Source organism: Triticum aestivum, chromosome 4D (assembly GCF_018294505.1).
Source record: "Triticum aestivum cultivar Chinese Spring chromosome 4D, IWGSC CS RefSeq v2.1, whole genome shotgun sequence".
NCBI lineage: Eukaryota > Viridiplantae > Streptophyta > Magnoliopsida > Poales > Poaceae > Triticum > Triticum aestivum.
Window position 1 is genome coordinate 450342478 of NC_057805.1, and position 23344 is coordinate 450365821.

General features: G+C 44.8%; 3 protein-coding genes across 3 annotated transcripts; 1 reads left to right on the top strand and 2 right to left on the bottom strand.

Annotated features, from left to right (window-relative positions):
- Window positions 1-4367: 4367 nt before the first annotated feature.
- LOC123098521 (annexin D4-like) lies at window positions 4368-6004 on the bottom strand. The gene is made up of 2 exons (XM_044520552.1): window positions 5598-6004; window positions 4368-5495 (listed from the first exon to the last, which is right to left on the bottom strand). The coding sequence occupies exons 1-2, from the start codon at window positions 5773-5775 to the stop codon at window positions 4582-4584; spliced, it is 1092 nt and encodes a 363-aa protein (XP_044376487.1). The 5' UTR covers window positions 5776-6004; the 3' UTR covers window positions 4368-4581.
- A 2514-nt stretch (window positions 6005-8518) lies between these two features.
- Window positions 8519-10342, top strand: LOC123098522 (annexin D3). The gene is made up of 6 exons (XM_044520553.1): window positions 8519-8714; window positions 8801-8946; window positions 9036-9266; window positions 9365-9580; window positions 9835-9924; window positions 10007-10342. The coding sequence occupies exons 1-6, from the start codon at window positions 8639-8641 to the stop codon at window positions 10205-10207; spliced, it is 960 nt and encodes a 319-aa protein (XP_044376488.1). The 5' UTR covers window positions 8519-8638; the 3' UTR covers window positions 10208-10342.
- A 126-nt stretch (window positions 10343-10468) lies between these two features.
- LOC123098523 (mitochondrial fission 1 protein A) lies at window positions 10469-14354 on the bottom strand. The gene is made up of 5 exons (XM_044520554.1): window positions 14072-14354; window positions 13069-13198; window positions 11987-12108; window positions 11357-11420; window positions 10469-10804 (listed from the first exon to the last, which is right to left on the bottom strand). The coding sequence occupies exons 1-5, from the start codon at window positions 14162-14164 to the stop codon at window positions 10704-10706; spliced, it is 510 nt and encodes a 169-aa protein (XP_044376489.1). The 5' UTR covers window positions 14165-14354; the 3' UTR covers window positions 10469-10703.
- Window positions 14355-23344: the final 8990 nt, after the last annotated feature.

The following is a 23344-nucleotide window of genomic DNA, read 5'->3' on the forward strand; positions in this document are numbered from 1 at the left end:
TTGTGCTTCTACATAGGTCCACAAGTTTCATGGTTTGGGTTGCATCCTTGTAAACCAAGCTAGTTATCCGCTGCAATTTATTTGAGAGTGTTTCCTTTTGTTCTTTATCATTTGAGAGAGATAGTTGCTGCTTCTTGTGAGTTTTTTTGGCATTGTGAAAGATCGTTTCCGAGGCGTCACACATCATCTTGGTATCAGAGCTTTAGGTTGTTCACGGTGCTATTCTCTCTTATTGATTTTGTTCTTGAGAAGCTTCCATGGGTTTAAGGAGGTCTAGCAGTGTTGATGATGTGTATGGAGGTGGGTGCCTCATGGAGGAGCTGCCACTTCCCGTGTATGATCCAAGCTTGCAGCCCACCTATGTGTTGGCATTGGAGGATACACGAGAGTATGTGTTGAACACGGTGAAGAGGCACATATTCGCCGTGGAGACCTTGGCCGAAGAATCGACTCCCTCACCGAGGAACTCCGTCGAGATAGGCTTGCTGCACGGGGTCGACATCGACAACTCCCCGAACAGCAGGGCCAACGCCACCTTGAGGAGGGGCATGGAGAGCACATCCACGTCTACTCGGGCGATGCTCATAGCTACTACGCTGCACCACCTCGGCGTGCTTGCCACGACCAGCGAGGTGCTACTTGGGCGCCATCGTCTCCACCATGAGATGGGCTTGCTGCACGGGGTCGACATCGACAACTCCCCATACAACAGGACTACCATGGAGAGCATTGAAGCGACCACTCTGATGATGCTCGAAACTACTACGAGCCTCGACCATGACGTGCTCATCATGATCATCATGGAGAAGGCCAAGAAGGCTTTGTCATGGGAGGAAGAGGTCATGGGCGTGCTCATCGTGACCATGAAGATGATGGGATTGATAAATTCAAACTTACCATACCATTGTTCAATGGGAAAACCAAGCCTGATGATTATTTGGAGTGGGAGATGCACGTGGTTCAAATCTTTGATAGCCACCGCTATACAGAGGAGAAGAAGGTACGATATGCATCCATTGAGTTTACCGGATATGCTTTGATTTGGTGGAACCAATTGTGTCGTGCTGGAGGTCGTCCGGAGACATGGGTGCAAATGAAAATTCTGTTATAGAGGCATTTTGTTCCTGAACATTTCACAAGAACCTTTTACAATCGACTCCAACAGTTGTGCCAAGGTAACTCTAGTGTTGACGAGTACTTTAAAGAAATGGAGATTTTGATGATTAGGACAACAGTGAATGAGCCAGAGGAGGCCACAATGTCAAGATTCTTTCATGGGCTGAATGAAGATGTGCAAGAAAGCATAGTGATGGTTACATATCAAGATTTGCGTGGACTTGTGCATCAAGCTATTCATGTAGAGCAGCAGCTGAAGCGTCGCCGAAATCGCAGCCAAACCTATACATCAAGCACTTGGAGAGGTTCAGTTCAACTAGAAGTAGATGAAAGTGTTGCTGCAGATTTTCGCTCACACAACAAGATGACTGCAAAAGAAGCTAATGCATCAAAGGTTGAATCTTCCAATACTCCTATCACTCGCATTAGTAATATTCAGTGCCACACATGCAAGGGTAGAGGTCACTTCAAGAAGGATTGTCCTAATTTGAAGAAGGTGCTGCTCACAAATGATTGGTATGTCACCGATGACTCAAGTGACAAATATGAATCTGAGAAGGAAGATGCAACATATTGTACTTTTTAGACCGGAGCACCTCTGAGTTCAGATGGAGGAGATGGTGTTAATCTCATGGTTCGCAAAGTGGCTCATGATGATGCTCCTATGTTGAGAAGGGCCAACCACAAAATATGTTCCAATCCATTTGCAAGATCAAGAACAAAAACTACAAGGTGGTCATCGATGGAGGCAGCTACAACATCATCAGTAGTGACCTTGTGCATGCTCTTGGGATATCAACATGGAGGCAGCCCCAGCCATATTATGTTAAGTGGTTGAATGGTGTTGGTAAGTTGAAGATTACACATCGTGCTAGGGCGCAATTTTCAATGGCAAGTTATGTGGACAAGGTGGTATATGATGTGTTGCCATCTTATGATGTTTTGAGTAGATATCCTTTGTCTTTGGGTTGATTGATGATCTAGATTGGTATGAGTTGTATGTTTTATTTTGGTGCTGTCATCTTCTTTTGGGAAGGACGTGGCAGTTTGATCACAATGCTACTCACCATGGGAGGTCTAACAAGTATTCCTTCATGCATCAAGGAGTGAACCATGTCTTGGAACCTATGGTGGATCAAGCACTCAAGGTTGAGCAATTCCCACACGTGAAGAAGCCCAAAAAGAATACCTCAAAACCGAGGACGGCTTTGTTCGAAGGAAGGGAGGATGATGTGGACCAGGTAATGACCGAGGCATCAAAGAGTGAGGTTCATCTTAGCAAAAATGTTAAACCATTAGAGCAGCCAAAGGAAGACATGGGCAAAACCATTATCTTAGTGGGGAAGCTTCCGGTGCCTATTTTGGGAGAAATGACAAATCAGATTTCCAGCTGCAACTTTCCACATAAACCTAATTAATTTTAGAAGGGTCTAGCACATTTTAGAGGCCGGAAAAGATGGTAATTGAAGTCATTTTTTCATTAAAAAAACGGTGCATCATTTGAGTTCCGTGCAAGCTGTCCAAGAATTAATTATAGCGCGAGGCTCAACAAGTTTGCTCCTGCTACAGCTTGGAGCTCACGGATTTACCCTTTATTTTGTGTTGTTTTCACACCTGACTAGTTGGTTCTTCTAGTATAAGTACTCCCCAGTTGTTCCATGTGAAGGGGGATGAAATTTTCTGAGTTATTTTTGTAGACAGCCGGTGAGGTTGTGTTGTGCTGTGAGCACTAGTTTTGTTGAGTGTTAGCTGGAGCTCGTGTGTGTGTGGATTGGAGGGCCTGTCCTTAATTCATATATGATTCTTGTGGTTCCCTCTTGTGATTCTGCATAGGTTCACAAGTTTTATGATTTGGGTTGCATCCTTGTAAATCGTATCCGCTTTAATTTATTTGAGAGTGTTTCCTCTTGTTCTTTGCCATTCGAGAGAGATAGTTGTTGCTTCTTGTGAGTTCTTTGGCACCGTGAAAGATCGTTTCCGAGGCGTTCCACATCACCTTTATTGAGCTTTGCAGAGAGAATATCTAGCAGAAGCTTAGAGCATCTCCAGCCGTTGCCCCCCCCCCCCAGGAGGCATAAAAATCGCCGCCTGGGGGCGAGCCGGCGGTAGAATCGGCTCTGAGGGCGGTTGGGCATCCAGCCGTCGCCACCAGGTCGCCCCCAAGCGCCGATATTGGCCCATTCATGGCCGCTTTTCGGCCCACTTTCTGCGAAAAATGGCCCGATATCGGCGAGAATCGGCCCATATTCGGCGTGGTTTGGCATTGAATTCTCAACAAAAATAATTTTTTATCACATAGTTCATCACAGAAAATCAAATAGTTCAACAACAAATAATTCAATACAAATTATATAGTTCAACAAATCAGGGGGACCCACGAGGCAGTGGAGCTTTCGGCTCATCCGATAACGGCGCCGAAATACTTTGTCGCCGTGCAGTGGAGCGTCGGCGAAGTAGTCGGAGTAGAGCATGCAGTAGCCTTCGAGACGATGCCGGTTCTTTGCTTTCATCCGCCCCGGCGCCGAGCCACCTCGTCGCGGTTTTTCATTGCTTGCCAGCAGGCCGGCGAGGGCGGCGAGGACCATGAGATGTTCCTCTTCCTGAACGTCGGCATCGGCTTCCTCCTCCAGCAGCGCGGCGAGTGCCTCCTCGTCGTCCGAGTCCATTGCCGAGGCAGGCAAATCGCCGACCACCCTGCGGGCGCGGTGGGCGCGCACCCGCCGGTACACTGCCCCCCCCCCCCCACTGCCGGAACGCCGGAAAAATAGCCCAGACGATGGTGGAGAGGTTGTCTCGGCGAAACCTCTGCTCTTTTCCGGCGGGGAATGGCCTATCTAGCGGTGGTGGGCGGTGGGCGGCGCCGGGATCGGCCGGGTGGCGGCCGAGCTCGCGGGGGGTGGGAGGCGACTATGAACGATAGGCTTGACTTTTCGCCTGACGGTGTGGGCCAGACATGCTTTTCCCTTGCGCCGGAGCCCTCGAGCACCCCCCAGTGCGCCGGGTTCGGCCTGCGATCGCCGGGCCCAAAAACAGGGCGAGCCGACGGATTTCGGCGTTCTGGGGGCGCGACTGGAGCGTTTTTTCGGCGCCGGCGCGGGAAAAGTCGACTGGGGGGCCTGTTGGGGGCGCGGCTGGAGATGTTCTTAGAGAGCAAAAGAAAAACGTGTTTCTTTTCCGGAGGTAGATTGTTTTTGACGAATGTGTGCAGAATAGTTGTGCTGGATTCTTGCATGCAACCTTGCAAAAACGACTCAATAGAAACTTGTTGAGCCACTTCATTGATAAGAAAAATTATTTTTATTCAATCAATCATGCGGGGTGGTGGAAATATCCATACATTTGGGCGTAAGATAAGCAGTAAATAATTAACACGAACTGTCGCTGCCCTGCAAAAAGCGATAAATTAAGGTAAATAGCAAAAAGGAAAGCAAATAGACCGGCTCCAGCTGAGCTTCGATGCATGGATCACTTTCCGATCATGGCGAGCAGCGCGTCCCTGTAATGTCCGTGGGTGTTCTTGGCGACGGCGTCCACGAGCTTGGCCCCGTGCTGTTTCAGGTAGGCCTCCTTGATCTCCTCCATGTCGGCGTCGGACCGGGACACGACGACGCGGGTCAAGGCGGCCTTGGCCTGCTTGTCCGCCCCCTCCTTGAACGCCCCGTCGATCACCTCGCCGAAGTACTTGGCCGGCGACTCGAGGCACCTCACCGCCTCCCGCAGGCACGGCGCGTCGCCGCCGAACTCCTCCTCCAGCGGCTTGCCGTGGAGCTCTCTGTACAACCGGAAGGTCGCCCGGAGCTGCGGCTTGCTCCTGGTGGCGAGCACCCGCACCACGAGCTCGCTCTGACTCTGGGCCTTGGCGCCGGCGCCTGGGCCGGCAGAGAGCGCCGCGGCCTCCTCCCTGGCGAGCTCCTCGTCGACGCGCGGGCCCTCGTAGCGGTAGGCGGTGACGAGCCCGAGCAGCAGGCGGTTGGCGGCGGCGTCCTTGACGCGGTACGCCACGTCCTCCTCGAGGGAGCGGTGGTAGAGCGCGTGGTAGGCGCGGCGGGCGCCGAGGAGCTCGTCGGCGGCGCGCGTGCAGGCGAGCTCGACGAGGACGGACGCCGGGTGGTGCTTCTTGTGCAGCGCGCGGTGCGCCCAGCGCGCGTCGCGCTCCCACGGGTGCATCGCCCACAGCACCATGAGGGTCTTGAACCGGGCGAACTCCGTCTTGAGGTGGCGCACGTAGTCGTCGGAGCAGCGCTCGATCGCCCCCGCCGCCGCCGGCTCGAAGAATCCCGGGAAGCCCCTCCGGAACTGCGCCCGCTTCTCCGGCTGCTTCCTCCACCGCCCCAGCGCCGACACCAACGCCGTCTCCTCCACGCCCAGGCCGCCCATCCCTGCAGACCGAAACCAAATGTGAGTGGTGATCGTTCAAGAAGAAGAAGAGATCACCGTTAAGTTTCAGTGCAGTGCTTAATAATTTGGTACACCGTACGTACCTGAGAAGGCCTTGGTGAGCTCCTGGTGCTCGTCGGCCATGGTCGCCTCCTTGATGCTCTGCTGCTGCTGGTCTCTCCTGGGTGGCCTCGAACGCAGGGGCGACGGCGACGGCGGTGGAGCTGCTGCTGCTGCAGTGCTGCCGTTACTGCTCGGCTGTGCTGCAAGAAACTGCTGCATCGGGCTGGCCTTTATACCAGAGGACGCACGCAGGCATCCACCATCCAGGCATGGCCCAAATGCTTGTTAATTTATACTAGAATACTAATACTATACCGCCTTGCCCATCGATCCTTCCTGCAACGTCTCTCGTGCGAGCATGCATGCATGCATGTTACTGCTACGTACTAACTTGATTACAATTCAATCCAGAGAGGGTAACGTCGTTGCAGGAGATTACTACTACTGGTTGCCGTTCCGCGCCATCTCATTCAGAAGCATCGAATTCGCCCTGGCATGTGTCGTTGATAAAAAACTGCCATTCATGGTGTGCATGCTGGCCACTCGTGCTGCACGTTTCCTTGCACAGTAAGCAACGAACGACGACGACAGCTGGAGAGATAGGTGTGGGCACGATCGATGAACTAATTAGCATTAATTAGTTCAACGTCCCGGCTAAATTTATTGGCAACGCATGGGACTGCCGCTCACTAGGAAAGCAATCCAGCGCTGGCATGCATGTGTCAACGCCGCTAATAAAAATTAAAAAGAAGAAGAAGAAGAAGAAGAAGAAGAAGAAGAAGAAGAAGAAGAAAAATGAAACGAAGAACACAAGATGGGAGGCGACGAGTGCAAGGATCTGTCCATGTAATGCAGTCTTGAGTACGTTTCACACGATTTTCTGTTGAATATTTCATCGCGTGGTAGAGCTTTCATGAACTCACGATCTCCGTTTCTCCCTCCCTCCCTCCCTCTCTCATCTCTCATTTAGCAATCAATCTATGAACTCCCAATCCTCGTGGAAAGCACACGCATATAGTATTATGTTCCTTGTGCTCGTGGCATCCATGTGCAGATTATAATTAGATTAGAAAATGAGCTATTTGGAAACGCGCTTTGGTCGTGCGTTCCACCATCCACCGGATGCAACCGCTCCATTTTTCTTGAGATTTGTTGCAGTGTGTAGTGTTAAAGACACAGATGATCTATTTTTGACAAAACAATCGGTTCACCCCATCTTGCATGTGAAGGAGGAGATCAATGCGATCTGGTTGCTTTGACAACAGCAAAGACATTGATTGATTATTGATTATTAATTAGTAGAGCTATAGCTGGCAGATAATCTTTTCTTATATAATTATATTGCTCAACAACCTTACCTGAGGGGTGACAATGGAGGACAGGCCGGGTAGTGTTCCTTTCGAATTTGAGAGGCAGCATTGCTCCCTCCCAGTGTTGGATTTTTCTCTCTTGTTGAGGGGGGGATGTGGGATCTTTTTTACTTTGGTTGATAGCTGCCCATGCGTTGCAACGGGATATAAATATTTCATTAGCCTGTGATTTACCTGTCCATGCTATTGTGATTGTGTAGATAAATGTTTATCAAATCCTGCCTATGATTTACCTACCTAAATAAATTTTAGTATTTTATTTAATAATCAGTTACTATTTGATAAGAACTTTTTGGCTTATCTAAAAAATAATTTTATTTGATGAGTCAATAAAAGGTGAGGCAGTTAAGAAGGTTTTTGCAAGAAAACTTCCGATCTATTCATCTTCAAACATGGCAATACAACGAACATTAGAAATAATAAACATTACATCCAGATCCGTAGACCACCTAGCGACGACTACAAGCACTGAAGTGAGCCGAAGACGCACCACCGTCATCACTCCTCCCTCACCGAGCGCGCAAAACTTCTTGCTGTAGACGGTCGGGAAGTCGTCGTGCTAAGGCCCCATAGGACTAGAGCAGGAACCGCCGCCGTTGAAGAGTAGTGTAAATCGGAAGAATCCAACTTGAAGACACACAAACATAGACGAACTATGACCAGATCCGAGCAAATCCACCAAGGACAAATCTGCCGGAGACACATCTCCACACGCCCACCAATAATGTTAGACGCACCGCCTGAATGAAGGTTAGACGGGGAGAACCTTATTCCATCTTTAGGGAGCCACCACCATCTCGTCGTCCTGAGCAGGCCACAAACCCTAACAAAACTCAAGAAAACATCTAAAAACAGAGCCCTCCCACCGGCAAGGGTCGTGATCCACCGCGCCGCCATGGTCGTAAGGCCACCGGAGACAAGGCGGACTAGCGGCGACGTCGACGTGAGACAGAGGAACCCCAAGACTTTTTGGGGAGGGGCGGAGCAAAAGCTCCCACTAATAGTTAAGACGGTTTTCGATTTTCAGGAGAAACCAGTGAAAAAACCCAGAGATATGAGGGGGGAAATTTAAATGGAGAAAGATCAGGGAAACATACATAACGTTGGACGAAGTGTTCCGTCTGGCAGAAAAGAGAACTTTACAAAAACCGATAAAAGAAATTCTTACCAGTTTTTTAGGTAGTTAGATAAAAAACAAAATCCAAAGAAAAAACGAACATGTTTTTTAGGTAGTAGAAATCCCCAAAAGAAACAAGACCAATGCACACTTGAAAACATTGGAGATGGTGAAAGAAAATCGAAAACACTAACCGGGGAACGTTCCCTGGGAAGTGATGACAAACACACGCATTTTTCTGACAGTTTTAGTTGCAACGCAACATCAAATGGTGGCAATTTTAGAAGAAAAAATGCATTTCTCTAAAGAAATTGCCGTGCTGTTCTGAAAAAATTGTCATGCAAATCAGAAGAAACTATCGGTAAAAACGTTCGCAAATACCACCCCTCTCAGCGAACGTTCGCTCGTTATCGGCGTCCAAGAACCGCGGGGCCCAACCGTTCCATCCAGAGGGCCTAGTGCACGCCCTCGGCCCGCACGCTCCCACCCACCAAGAAAAAGCTGCAATTCCTTCCTCCTCCCCTCCCTCCACTGAATCATCTTCCTCTGCGTGCGTTTGAGTCTTTGAGAGCACAGAGCAGCCAGCGCGCGGGAGATGGCGACCATCGACGTCCCGACGCCCGTGCCGTCCCCGGCCGCCGACGCGGATAGCCTCAGGAATGCCGTGCAAGGTAACGTGCGTACATGTCGACCATCTCCTTTCTGTGCGATTTCTGTCGAGCGCTCAAGTTTGCCGGTGGATTTCCGTTTCTTCAAGGCTGGGGCACGGACGAGAAGGCGCTGGTGGAGATCCTCGGCCGGCGAACCGCCGCGCAGCGCGCCGAGATCCGCCGGGCCTACGCGAGCCTCTACAAGGAGTCCCTCCTCACCCGCCTCCACGGCGAGCTCTCCGGCCACTTCCAGGTGCGTACTCGCACCACATCCACACCCACAGTCGATCAACGGAAGCTATGATGATGATCCGTACTGACGACGATGATAACTTAATGAAGAAAGCGATGGTGCTGCTGGCGACGGACCCGGCGGAGAGGGACGCCAAGCTGGCGAGGGAGGCCCTGGGCAGGCGGGGCGACGACAGGGACGCGTGGGTGCTCATCGAGGCCGCCTGCGCCGCCGCGCCGGACCACCTCGTCGCCGTCCGCCGCGCGTACCGGTCCCTCCATGGATCCTCGCTGGAGGAGGACGTCGCCGCCTGCTCCGCGTTCCAAGAACCGCTCAGGAAGGTGACTACTCCAGGAGAAGAACAGAGCAATCCATTCCAGAGTATAGTATGTAGTATAATGTTCCTGGCTCCTGGGTGCTTGCTTCTTGGTGGTTGCAGCTGCTGGTGAGCCTGGTGAGGTCGTACCGGTGCGCGGAGGAGAGCGTGGACATGGACGTGGCGAAGCTGGAGGCCGCGCAGCTGGCGGAGGCCATCCGGAGGAAGAAGCAGCCGCACGCCGGCGAGGTCGTCCGGATCGTGAGCACAAGGAGCAAGCCGCAGCTCGCCGCCACGTTCCGGTGCTACAAGGAACAACATGGCAGCGACATCGAAGAGGTTTATTAATTATCACCTCTTTTTGTCTAACTATAATATCACCTCTGTTATGAATTGTTTTGGATATTTCAATATGAAATACATATGGGCTGGAATTAGCGAACAAACACACTAAAACACGTCTACATACATCTGATTTAGAAGAAAGTTAGAACATCTTGTAATTCGAAATGGAAGGAGTGGTATATATCTATCAAGTATCCCATTCACGGATCCAATTGGTGAACTGAAGCTTCTTGTTGTTGCTGCTGCAGGACATGAAGCAGTACAGCAGCAGCCAGTTTGCAAGGATGCTCAAGATTGCTGTCTGGTGCCTCACATCTCCTGAAAAGCACTTCGCAGAGGTACGTATCACTGCTCCGGTGAGAGTTGAATATAATCCTCACTGTGAGATGATACGTAAGCTCTGTGTTCGTCACTCGTCAGGTTATCAGGTACTCCATCTTAGGGCTTGGAACGGACGAGGACGCACTCACCAGGGCAATCGTGTCCAGGGCCGACATCGACATGAAAAAGATCAAGCAAGAGTACAGGGTCAGATTCAAGACGACCGTAACAGACGATGTCGTCGGCGATACCTCGGGGTATTACATGGATATCTTGTTGGCCTTAGTAGGGAAGGAGTGAAGATTGAAAGATATTGGTGTTTGCATCAAATAAAGGTCTATTAGATGATCATGTTGTTTGTTGGGAACATTGTGCCATCATCATATTGTAGAAGCGCAATTTTATCAGATGCGGAAATACCAAAATATTCTACCATTTCTCGCCTCAAGCCATATGCTCTTCTGAAATTTTCGCGTCAACATCTTACGTTGGCATAAGATACAGCTCCTCTTATGCTTGTAAGATGGATTATCAGAACAAATGAGCCGAGGCAACAGTCTATGATCTAGCATTAGCTTAACATGCATTCTTCTATCAGTAGGGCAGGGGTAAAAGTGTCTGACGGTAGAAATGTCGTAACATGACAACTCATAGTGCGGTTAAGGTTGGTCCAACGTGGAAACAGGAAAGGAAAAGGATAAGTGCGCACATGGTTCTTGCTCATCAAGGTAAGATTACGCAACTTTACATCAAGCTCTTGCTCATCTAATCATCTTATTCGCCGCATACAGGAGCCTCATTTCTTCCTGGACGATGAAGCAGCAGCTATGATTCCACCAGCAACAAGCCCCACAAGTCCAAAGGCGCCAGTCACAATGGCCATGCCAATCATACCATCTGCATTTAAAAATCAGCCAGTCATGTTAATTCTTCCAAAGGAACCAACTGGTACAGATCACAAGTGGTATGTCAAATAGTTAGAGGATGCATGGCCCAACGTTGTGAAAAACAGATTCGTATAACTCTTAATGTGTCATTTGGATCCTTCTTAACTTCACTGGGCGCCCGCTGGCAGCAATGGGTTTGGGAGGTCCTATGCTTGCAGTATACTAGAAGAGCATTTGCTACTAAAGAACATTTGCCCTGATTAGTGTATTTGAATGTGTCCGTAAAGAGAGACCTGAAGGACTGCAATATCACCAAAGAACTAGCAATGGACAGGGGTGCCATGATTAGATTTCGAGATCTTATGCATTTCAACACCAGCCTACCCCAATACGTTTGGGACTGAAAGGCTTTGTTGTTGTAGTAGTGTATTTGACATGTACAGTAAATAGTAGCAAACTAAAATCACTTTACACTATTTTTATCTACTAGTCTGAGATTGCAGAAATCAAAATCATTGTGCATTCGTCTATATAGTCTGACATGGGACACTGCATGTCCTACCTCTTTTGGTTTTCTCTTCAAGGAGCCTTTCCAAAGTAAGAGCTTGCCTCCAATCAGGTTGAACCTGGAGAAAACGTGATAGTGCACATTGGTTAGCAATTTAGCCTCAAATTCAGGAGCATGTCATAAAGGTACAAAGTAGAGCTATAGACTAAACATAACGAGTCAAACTATGATTACCAAAACTTTAATAAAGAAAGAAAATTACATTACATTCAGCCAATTCGGCAGCAGTTTATACAAAATGAAGTAATTCCAGATAGTAATTGTCTAATGGCATGTTTTCCAGTGTAATGCCTTCATTTTTCAGAAAATTAGTAAACATGATCATAACCCATATATGCGTCCTAATTTGGGCTTTCTAATAAGGAAATAAAAACACAATATTAAGATAACATTTAAACTCCAGTTTTGCTAAAGCACATCTAGATGTGCTTTAAGTATTGCACATCTGAGTCCTATGTCATTGATTTTGCGCTAAGATTCGTGCTCTAGACAGACCCCTTTAAACTCTCTTAATTGCCTTGATTAATACCCCGGAAAACTTTCCAAATTAAGTAAAACCAAGTGTCATGTCCATAATGGTAATGATGGTAGCGAGAAATGAAATGATTTGTCGAGTAATCAAACCTCTAAGCATCTTTCCAGAAGCTCACGGCTTCTTGTGTAATCCCCATTTCTGTAGTGTCCAACAGCCAACAAATAGAGCTTCTCCCTTGTTTGTAGCGGACTGTTAGACTTGCCGAAAGAAGCTGAGAAATGCCAACACAAATCATGAGTTCTGCCCGAGGGAAAGCGGAAAGTTCAGATAGGAAAAGTACAAGTGCTAAGTGAGCAACAAAATGCTACAGTAAGTAGGGTTGGCTTGATTCAAATGAATGTGCAAGATTGAAAGCCTAGGATGACCGCAGCCTACATCTAAGTAGGATGTTTTACTTTAAGCAATGGAAATCACATATTAATGACACTACGATTGGGTTTTCCAGGTGACGGGGCTGTTGAAGTCTGACAGGACCACTGCAATGGACATCCATCCACATGGCAGGACAGTTTATATCTTCTCAACAACACGGATAAGATTTATGCATTATCACTTTAAAAAGAGAGAAAAATAGCACAATCAAATACAGTAGTCGATGCTCCGAATCTATACATAAAAGAGAAGATCAGAACTCAAAATTCAAGACATGTACAGCATCTCAACATGCCATGACAGCCATGTGGGTGTGGCCCTCCAACTTAACAAATGTTCTCATGTGATAAATTCTAAGAAAAGGCACTCGACTGATGAAAACTGAAGAATCAGAATATACCAATATGAAACAAAAATCAAAATGAACATGTGGAACAAACACACAAATAACTCAAGTACTACATGACTCCTATTTAGTTCACCAAGGAATATGCATTATTTCAGGGAAATTTTCAGAAAATGAGATGAACACCCATATCTTGGTAGTAAAGTACTGCTCAAGTCAGTCAATTCCTATTATCATTAACAAATTCGGAATATAAAACTATTAAGTACTACTCCCTCCGTTCCTAAATATTTGTCTTTCTAGAGATTTCAACAAGTGACTACATACTGAGCAAAATGAGTGAATCTACACTCTAAAATATGTCTATATACATCCGTATGTCGTAGTCTATTTGAAATCTCTAAAAAGACAAATATTTAGGAACGGAGGGAGTATATAGAATGGATGCATCACCTTCAAGCATTCCAATGCCGCGGTTGACATCCTCGGGCTGCCTAGAGTGAACAAGCGCCCATGACAGCCTCATGAGGCTGTCGTTCTTCTGTTCTTCATTTGCAGCCTCAGCAACCTCTGTTTCACAACCCTGAGACAAAAGTGCGTATGATAATATATTAGACAAGCACAAAGGAGTGCATGATCAAGCACAATCCAGCTGGATATGGAATCATACAGAAAAATAATGGTTCATCGACCTAAGCTTCACATATATAGTAGCGTGAAGGTGGAAAGGATTCAAGAGAGGACAAGGATTTTGTCTCAGAATCAATAGATCGATTAAAGTAACATCAAATAACTATAATGTTTGGTGGCTTAGCGACACAGCCAACGAAATAACAAAGATTCGTCTCGAATTAATAGATGAAAGCAGCGGGAACTGGGGATTCGGCAAACCCCCAAATCCACATGGTGACACCCAAATTCCCCTACAATCCGCTGAGAATAAAGGAGTGGCATGGTGGCACGGGTTGTCCAAATGCTTCTGATTACGTAAACCCAGTCACATTCCGGAAATTCGCCCGCAAACGCAAGGCAATTGGACATCAAGAGAGGCTCAATCAGTCAGATAATTGCCTTACGTGAACTGGGAATTGAGTAATCAAATACAGTAGAAAAATCACAAAATGTCTGGTTGCTGAACATGATCCCTTAACAACACCGAAAATAGCTTAACAGACACCGATTTAGATAAACGAAGAGTAAAGCGCAGCAGTGTCGATTCCGCCCAAACACAAAATCCCCATGATGGTGACGGGACGCAATTCCCCTTGGCGCTAGAACTAACAAGCCGGCGCGGACTGTCACTCAAAACGCGCCGAATTCGTGAATCCCCGCACACTCCAGCGGAAATTCGGATCCCCGAACAAACGGGCAGCAACAGAGCTAGCGGCGGAGTAAGAGAAGGTCCGAGCCAGAGGCGTCCGTGGGGATTCTCGGGGAAGGGGCGGGGGGCGCTTACGGCGATGATGTCGCGGTCGCAGACGGGGAGGGTGTCGCTCCCGCGGAAGATCGAGCTGACTGACTCGAAGAACTGGCCGACGTGCCCGTCCATGTTCTTCCCCTTTTCCCCTTTCCGCCGCCTTTTTTGGGTGTTTTTCCGGGGTCGTTTGATCCGTGTTTTGGGCGAGCTGTGTTTTATAGGAGGTTTTTTTGCTTCGTGACGGGAATGGAACCTTGGTGGCTAAGGCAGAGAGGAAGGTAAGGTATGGCCATTAACTAGTCGGAGTTGCCACACGGTTGCAACGGAATTCCGGTTGCAACTAGCAAGCCAAGCGAGGCGCCGATCCAAACGAGGGAGCTCGAGTACCCGCCTCTGTGCCGTCCGATCCATCCACGCCGTGCCCTGCTGTCAGCGTGGCGGTCTTCGCACTGTCCGATCCGTCCGTGACGTACTTGCTGCCCGCGTCGTGTTCACCGTGCCGTCCGATCGTGTAACCATGCCTCACTCCCTGGCGGCTTTGGGGTCCATGAATGTGGGCAGCAGGCCCTTGTCATCTGATGTATTTTGCGTTGGTCCGTCATTTTGGTCGTCGGGAGAGTGTGGGCGTCGTGCCTGCTTCGCCTGTGTACTTCACCCAGCTGTGCGCCTCATGCGGGCATTTTTCTGCTTTGTGTGCGCTTTCTCGCCCGCCGGGTAATAGCCACGGTTTGCCTGGTTTAATTGTGTATCCCAGCTGACTGTTGTGCCTTGCTGGCGGTCGTCTTTGTTTGTTTAGCGGATAGGCATGTGCTCATTTCCGTTGTTGGGGTGTTGGTCGACTTTCTCTGTTCGACATTGGATGGTCCAATCATGGTGTGCGCGGTCTGGCTGGCTGGTGAGCCTGTCGGATTAATGAACATTGCTTAGATTTGGCCCTTTGTTGTTTGCTTTCTATTTGACGCCGCTGGGTTTATCCAATTGTCTGATATCGTCAAGTATGCCTCCTGTGTGCCTTACGAGCTTCTTCTGCATGTGTTTAATAGTTCCTTTCAAAAGGTCCCACGAAAATCAAGTTTATTTTGTTCCATTTTCTTCTTTGATTATTTTTACGCTTGTCAACAAATGCTGATTTTGTCCACAGAAAAATTGAGTTCGTTTTGTTCTTTATTTAGTTTTTGTGTTGGCCAATGAATGGTAATGATGGCCATAAATAAGTTCTTATGCATCTATTAGACTTTACCGCGCACAGGGGGGGGGGGGGGGGGGTTACGTTTTTTTGAATTTATTTTGTTCAGTTTTGCTTTCTGCTAGCAGGCTCGGGCAGCATTCCTTTCATCTTTTACTTTTTTCTGATACTTTTTAAAAAATAGTGAACTCTTCTTAAATTCGCAAAAAAAAAACACGTGAAATTTACAAATTTGTGAACATTTTTTAGAATCCATGATTTTTTTTCAAATGCATGAATATATTCAGATCCACAAACATTTTCTGAATTTACAAAAATAACAAAACTCAAGATTCTTTCTTGAAAATTGATGAGCCTTTTTCAATTCACGTTTTTTTCAAATCCACAAAGTTTTTTAAATTCATGAAGTTTTTCAAAATTAAAAAATAATCATATTTGTGTTTTTTTGCAATTCAATGAACTTCTTTTAGATCCACGATTTTTTTCAATTTTTGTGAACTTTTTCAAAAAATAATCAAATTCATGATTTTTATTTTTATTTTTTCTAACTTACAAATGTTTCTAGATTCTTTTTCCCTATATAAGTCGACCAATCAACAAGTTGACCTGTCACCCGAGCGAACAGCTCGCGCAGTTGGGCCGGCCATCCGACGCTCCAAGTGCTGAATGGATCTGTCGAAACCTATTTGCCACCTAAAGCGTCAGTTATCGGCATTTTGGTAATTGGCGCAAAACCATTCTCCTTCGATATATTTTAGCAGGTCAGCCCATGAAAAACCATTCTCCAGACGCGTTTTTGGGCTGGTTTTAGGAAGCTTCTGTAAGCTTCATTTTTCAGTTTTCCGGACCAGCTTTTCCTCGGTTTTTCATTTCCATCTTTTTCTCTTTACCTTTTTTTTAAAATACGTGTTTTCTTTCAAATTCGTAAACTTTCCTAAGTTCGCATTTCCTTTTCATTTTTTTGAAGTTTTTTCTTAAATTCCTGAATCCTCCAGATTCTCTGAAATTATTTCCTCAAATTCATGAACTTATTTTAAAAATTGTGATATTTTTCCTTTAATTCGTTTAATTTCTTCAAATTCACTAACAATTTTATCAGATTTTTTGAAGTTTTTTCCTCAAATTCTTGAATTGTTTTCTTCTTAAATAAGTGATTTTGCCTATTATTCATGGTTTTTACTCAAATTTGTGATTTTTTCCCAAACTCAAAAACATTTCTTCAGTTTTTGGATATCTTTCAAGTGCGTTAACTTTTTTCATATGTTGTGAACTTTTTTCCTCAAATCCGTGAACTTTTTTTTGGAACCAACGAACTTTTTGTTCAAATTCATGAACTTTTTCTAAATGTATGAACTTTTCGAGTGTGTAAAACTCTTTGCAAAAAGTCAGTCAAAGGTCAACACATCTAGTCAATGGCAGCCTAGTCAAGTCAACCGACAACTCAGAAAAAATAGTAACCGGAGCGACCTGAGCAGTCCACCAGCTCGCGTTGGTGGGTCGGCCCACACAGGCAACGCGTGAGCGCCAGTTGATTCTATTGGTGCATAAGGTGCCACACATAGGAGCTCTCCTCCACTGTGTATTTTTATTATTTTCAAGTAAAAATCACAAAAAATGTCTCAAGAATAAATAAAGAACTATACAAGCGTAACTATTGGACTGGCCCGATAATTCTAATAGTATATTCTGGGTGCAATCGTCCATTAATCAAGAAGAACACTCTACAACCAAACTAGCCGAGATTTTGTATGGTTTCGTTAGCTGCAGCCGGCGCCGCCGCCACGAGAGAATTTTTGGTTCCCTCACCTCTGCCTGCCATCGTAGTACTGAGAGGTGGGGGACCTCGCATCTTCAAAAGTTTCACGTTCTTCGTCATCGTCTAGTGATCATCGTATTATGTGAGGGTAAATTTACTCTCGTTCTTTTGGCGGTGCCATGAGATTAGAGAGTTTTCTGTCCTCGCAGATCCAAATCAGATCTGATGCGTTTATGCTGTGGTGTCAAACTTTTGTTTTTGTTTTCATTCTTTGTAAAGTTAAAATCTTTCATCGACACCATGGTGAATATATGGTGATCCGACGTCCTGCACTTCTAGGAGATCATCCCCGGCACAAGTATGTACGTTCATCGATCAAGGTCTCTCATCTTTTTGGATGGGCGACTCAAGACGCTTTACAAAATCATTATTGGTAATGTTCGTGCGTGTGTAAGGGTGACAACACCGTTGCTCCAGTCCAATTGCAGCCTCTTTATCAAAGTCTTTGGAGTATTTCTTCCAGCAAAGATTGATACAGTGAAGATGGTGTTTCCAAGTGATTTTATTGTAATTCTTAGTCATAGGAGTTGCTTTGTATTTTCTTGGATTTTACATGTAATTGTTATAAGTACGAATAAATTATAGGTGTTTCTCAAAAAAGAGAGAAAAGAACACTCTACACATCACAAGAAGGAAGAGGAGCCAAAGGCCGGCATACTACCATTCCATTCCCATCGTTCACACGCCCATCTCATCTGCAAAACTAAAAGCTAAAAGCAAGAAAGAACACCACCAACAAGGAAATGGTAGCCTCAGGGCCGGCCCTAGGCCATGGCGAGGAGTGCGACGGCCTAGGGCCCAGCCTCAGCAGGGGCCCATACGCTGTGCACCTACATGCTATATACAATGTATATATTTGTTGAAAAAGGAAACAAAGTCACACACGAACATCAATCCCTTCTCCTTCGCTGGCTCCTTGAATCACGCCCTCGTTCATCTCCCGTTCTTCATCTTCTTTACCAAAAATTGATTGCCCCGACTTCCTAAGAGGCTAGGCCCCAATTTACGAAGTTAATCAATAAATTACTTTGGTTCCTTACATTCTATAAACAGCCCCAAGGGACCCCGACAGACGGAGGCCAGCCAACGACACACTCGGGTCCCTGGGCCCCTGGCAGGAACGCGTGAGCAGCAACCTGCAGCATGGCCGTCCATGGTGAGAGCTGTGTTCAGGGTGAAGGGCAGGCGGTGGAGATGTGAAGTCTAGGCACTGTTCAAGGTAAGAACCGAAGCCATTGCTCATTCATAAATTTTTTTGATCCCAATTCTTTGATCCTTGTCTATTTATTTCTGTTATATGATGAGCTGATGTAATAAACAAAAATCATGATAAGCCATTGTTGATGTCTGACCTACTTAATTTCTCTTTTCTTGTACGAATTGCAGTCAGGTAATTCTGCAGGTTGCGGCATTGCAAAAAAATTTGATTATTGGATAGATGGACCATGAAATTTCTTCTAATTTACTCCAAAACCAAGATTTAAGAAATCAGGTTCTCTCCTTTTTTTGTAACAATGTTGGCAAAAAAGCAATTATCTGGTTGTGAGAAAAGAAAAAAAGAACTAACATCTAAATCAATTAATTGAATCTCAAAACGGTGCTACATCCTTTACTGGAAGACATTATAGGGGCCCATTAGATGAAGCTCGCACAAGGGCCTCTAAGATGTCAGGGCCGGCCCTGGGTAGCCTGCAGGGAGGCTGAAAGTAAAAAAGATCAGTGCAGATTCCCAACACTCAAGTAAAAAGGATTAAGTACACCTCACACACAAACCCAACACTCAAGTTACTTCTGATTCTTCACCGCCTAGCTTCCCCCACCGCCCATTTCACATCGTCCCATGCATGCAGAAAAAGAGTCCCAGCTACTATGTTGCTGCAGAGGTGCACGCTGGCCGGTTTCTTAAGGGTTAAGCCTGGAATCAGAACAACGCAACAGACTCGCTAGCTAGCTGTGCGTCGACCTGCAAAAGCGAAAGATCAAGCCAATCCTTTGCTTGGGAATAAAACCATGTACACACGCATGCATGCGACGTCAAAGTTCTAGCTGGGCTGTCAGAGACTAATGGTGGCTGAGATAATCAGTAAGCTAATCCTAAGTGGCACCATCAATGTTCCAAAATACTCCCTCTGTTTTTACTTATGACGCATATTAGCTTTGTCTGAAGTCAAATTTTATAAACTTCGATCAAGTTTGTAGGAAAAATATTACTCAATCGAACTAAAACCACAACACTTATTATGGGTCGATGGGAGTAACATATACACCCAGCGGCGGAGGCAGAGGGGTGCTGGCAGGGGCCAAGGCCCCCCCCCCCTATGCTCTCACAAATACACCTATATGTACTCCTAATCTTCTATTTGTCAGACAAAATTGGCTAGATTTAGGTGATTTGGCCCCCTCTAACATTATATGACATGTTTTGGCCCCCTCTATATTCAGTTTCTGGCTCCGCCACTGTATACACCACCAAATCAATACCATTAGATTCATCATTGAATATATTTTTATATCATAACTTTTTTTATTGCAAATGTTCATATTATTTGCTATAAACTTGATCGAACTTTATAAAGTTTGACTTCAGTCAAAACTAATATCCAGGTAAATATGAATGAAGGGAGTACATAAAGTCATGTGAAGCGTGCAGTCAAATTTATTTTTTGTATGTCACTAAACATTAATTGATAATTAATTATATTAATTATCTACCTTAGACCATTGCACCACTAGGTTACACACATAAGATGACGCCACAACACACCGGAAACCATATTAAATGGTGGAACCAGCCCGCTTGGGTTCTTTCTAGACGGATGCTCACATATTTTTTGAATTTATTTCAGCTTCTCTGGCACTATTCTTTCGGCGGTATATGATGTGTCCGTGAGGCATTCGTGGTGAGTTCATCAATCTTAAGATCTGTCCGCTCAGACTCTCGAAGGTGCTCAGAAGGGTAGAGAGTGCGTTCATAGAGATGTGTGTGTGCGTGTGCGCGCGCGCATGTATGTAAGCATCTGCATTTGTACCGTGTTTCTAAAAAACTCTAATAATTACCTACTTGTGTGTTGCTAGAAATATCAACTGGCATTGCTTATTGAAGCTGCAAAATCTAGAACTTCATCTGTTTTGGAACGGAAGTACTCAACTAGCCATCATGAAGTTGTGTCCTGAACTATGAGAGCTTGGACAAGTTATCGTATAGCCATTTTGACTTGGATTAATTAGACATCATCAAAAGATCAATTTTTTATTATCTTTGTACATCTACTCGGTTTCTGATGATAGAAAATGGAGGGGCAACACTCCTTCAAAAATATAAAAATAAGAATATATTCCACTTTTACCCTCTAATTTGTCTCGTGATAGCTCTCTTACCTCACTTAAAATTGTTATATTTTACCCTTAGTTGTGACCTTATGACGACTTTTACCCTATTCGATTATGTTTTCCAAATTTACATGTCAAAATGATGATGACAACTCACTAGACGGCTTTTGTCCATCTCCCTAAACTCTAGTGTCTTTTTTTTTCTTTTCTTTGTCATGTTTTCACTCGGTTTTCCTGATTAACCGTGAATGTTAGTTTTTGGGTCCGGTTTTTCTTACAAACTGAATCATCTCTCTTCTTGATGAAATGCGGGAACCCCCTGCGCTCACAGGGGGTTTCTCAAAAAAGAAAAAAACTAAAATTCTAACCCGTATTCGGTGAGGCCTATCCAACGTTTGGCAGGATTGGTGCCACACATCTGTATGACATAATTCAACACAATTTTATAGAATTCAACATATTTTAGTAAAATTTCAAGCAATTGGATATGATTCGTTACTCCCCGGCAAATACATGCATGAGTTGTCCACCGTCATCTGCCTCGTAATCATAACAATTGAGTATAACTTGTCTGTTTGAAAGATAATAACAAAATGAGGCAAAATCTATTCTAAGGAATGAACACTAGTAGAAAAAGGGGCTTTCGTTCGGGCCTGGCCAGCCCATTAGTCCCGGTTCTTATACGAACCAGGACCAATGGGTGCATTCGTCCCGGTTCGTGAGCCCAGGTGGCCGGCCGGGGCCTCGTGGGCTTTGGTCCCGGTTCGTTTGGACCCATTTGTCCCGGTTCTAGGCACGAACCGGGACCAATGGGCCTCGCTCCTGGCCCATATCCATTGGTCCCGGTTCCAGCCACGAACCGGGACAAATGATTTGCCTATATATAGCCCATCGCCGGCGAGCAGAACACTCCACACTGCTCTGTTTTTTGCTGGCCGGTGAGGGGAGGGCATTTGGGTGCTCTAGCTCACCTCCTATGCACATGAGGTGTTCGATGAAATGTCCGAGCCACACTAGTTAATATTTCTTCTCTCGAAACTTGACCTCTGAGCTCCATTTTCCCCGAGATTTTTCTAGGTTTAGCGGTCCGTCACGTCCCGTCCCCGTCTTCACCGCCGTCGATCGCCCGCGCCGATCTCGTCGCCGGCACCACCGTGGTGAGCCTCTTGTTCTTATCTTCTTTCTGAAAGAAAAAAAAATTCTTACTTGAGATAGATACTTGTCTAATTTTCTTACTTTTATTATTCCTTGTTATTATATAGTGCGATGGTTCTGGTATCCGCCCCCATCGGCCCTCGTCCTGTCTATGATTCGGATGTGGTATATATATTATCTTTTTATAACTATTTGGTTCATTTATTGTTTATGACAATTATGCCGACCAACGTGACATAGATTTTATTTATGTAGGAGGTGGTTGAACCGGAAATTCCAACCGACCCTATTGTCGAGAGGTTAAATTTAGTTGAAGAAGAAAACAATTACTTGAAGGAAAAAATAAAAAAATTGAGGAGGAGAAGATGATATTGGAGTTGCATGTTGCGGATGTCGTCGATGATCACAAGATCAAGATGGATGCAATGCGGTTGAAGATTAGAAAGATTAGAAAATATGCCATTCATACCGAGGCTTGGTATCAATATGCCGTTGGATCAATTGTTACCTTAATTGTGATTATGATCGCATTTATTGTTGCATTAAAAGGTTTTACATAGTTTCAATGTATGGTTTAACTAGATGCTCTGGAGAGCTATATGTCGTTCAATTTGAACTATGTATGTACTTTTGTTTTAATGTGATGATGAACTACTATTAATTTGGTCACTTATCTATCCATGTTCATTTGTAGTGATTTTCAATTTCAGGGTCTTATAGCTGGAAAAAAATCAGTAAATGCATGAAAAATAACAAATGAAGTCAGAAAGGGTTGAAAATTGATGATGTGGCTTTGAATGGTGCATTTTGAACACAGAAAAACTATGGAGTTCAAATAAGTTCAAAAAATGAAATCTCTTTGTAACAGACGAGTTTTCGTATGAAACCCTGATACTTCGAAAGAGATTGTCCGTTTTGTACACGAAGTGCATCCAGTTTTTGGCGTAAGCCTCTCTACTTTCTTGCACATGCTATGTGGGTGAAATGATGATACCATGCCAACTTTCAACCTTTTCAGAGTTCATTTGTAGTGCTTTTCAATTTCAGGGTCTTATAGCTGAAAAAAATCAGTAAATGCATGAAAAATAACAAATAAAGTCAGAAAGGGTTGAAAATTGATGACGTGGCTTTGAATGGTGCATTTTGAACACAGAAAAACTATGGAGTTCAAATAAGTTCAAAAAATGAAATCTCTTTGTAACAAACGAGTTTCCTTATGAAACCCTAATACTTCGAAAGAGGTTGTTCATTTTGTACACGAAGTGCATCCAGTTTTTGGCTAAGCCTCTCTACTTTCTTGCACATGCTATGTGGGTGAAATGATGAATTATCAAAGTATTTTCTATTCAAAATCATTAAAAGCAAAATGAAATTTTATAAACAACTTTTTTGTTACAAACTTTAATAGCAAAAAGAATTATCATAAAATAAAATAAATAAGTAATTAGAAACAAAATAATATAACTATAATAAAATATATAAGTAGAAACAAAATAAAATAAACTTTAATAACATAAATTAAATTTATGAAACTAAAATTATCAAAGTATTTTCTGTTCAAAACTTTATAAGCAACCTCTACTAAAATTATATAAAATTCATGCAACTAAAATTATCAAAGTATTTTCTGTTCAAAATCATTAAAAGCAATAGAATTTTCATAAAGAACTTTTTTTGTTAGAAATTTTGATAGCAAAAAGAATTATCATCAAATAAAATAAATAAGTAATTAGAAACAAAACAAAACAAAATAAAATAACTAAGTATTTTGTTGTAAGTAGAAACAAAACAAAAAAAGCAAAAACGAAAACAAAAAAACTGGGAA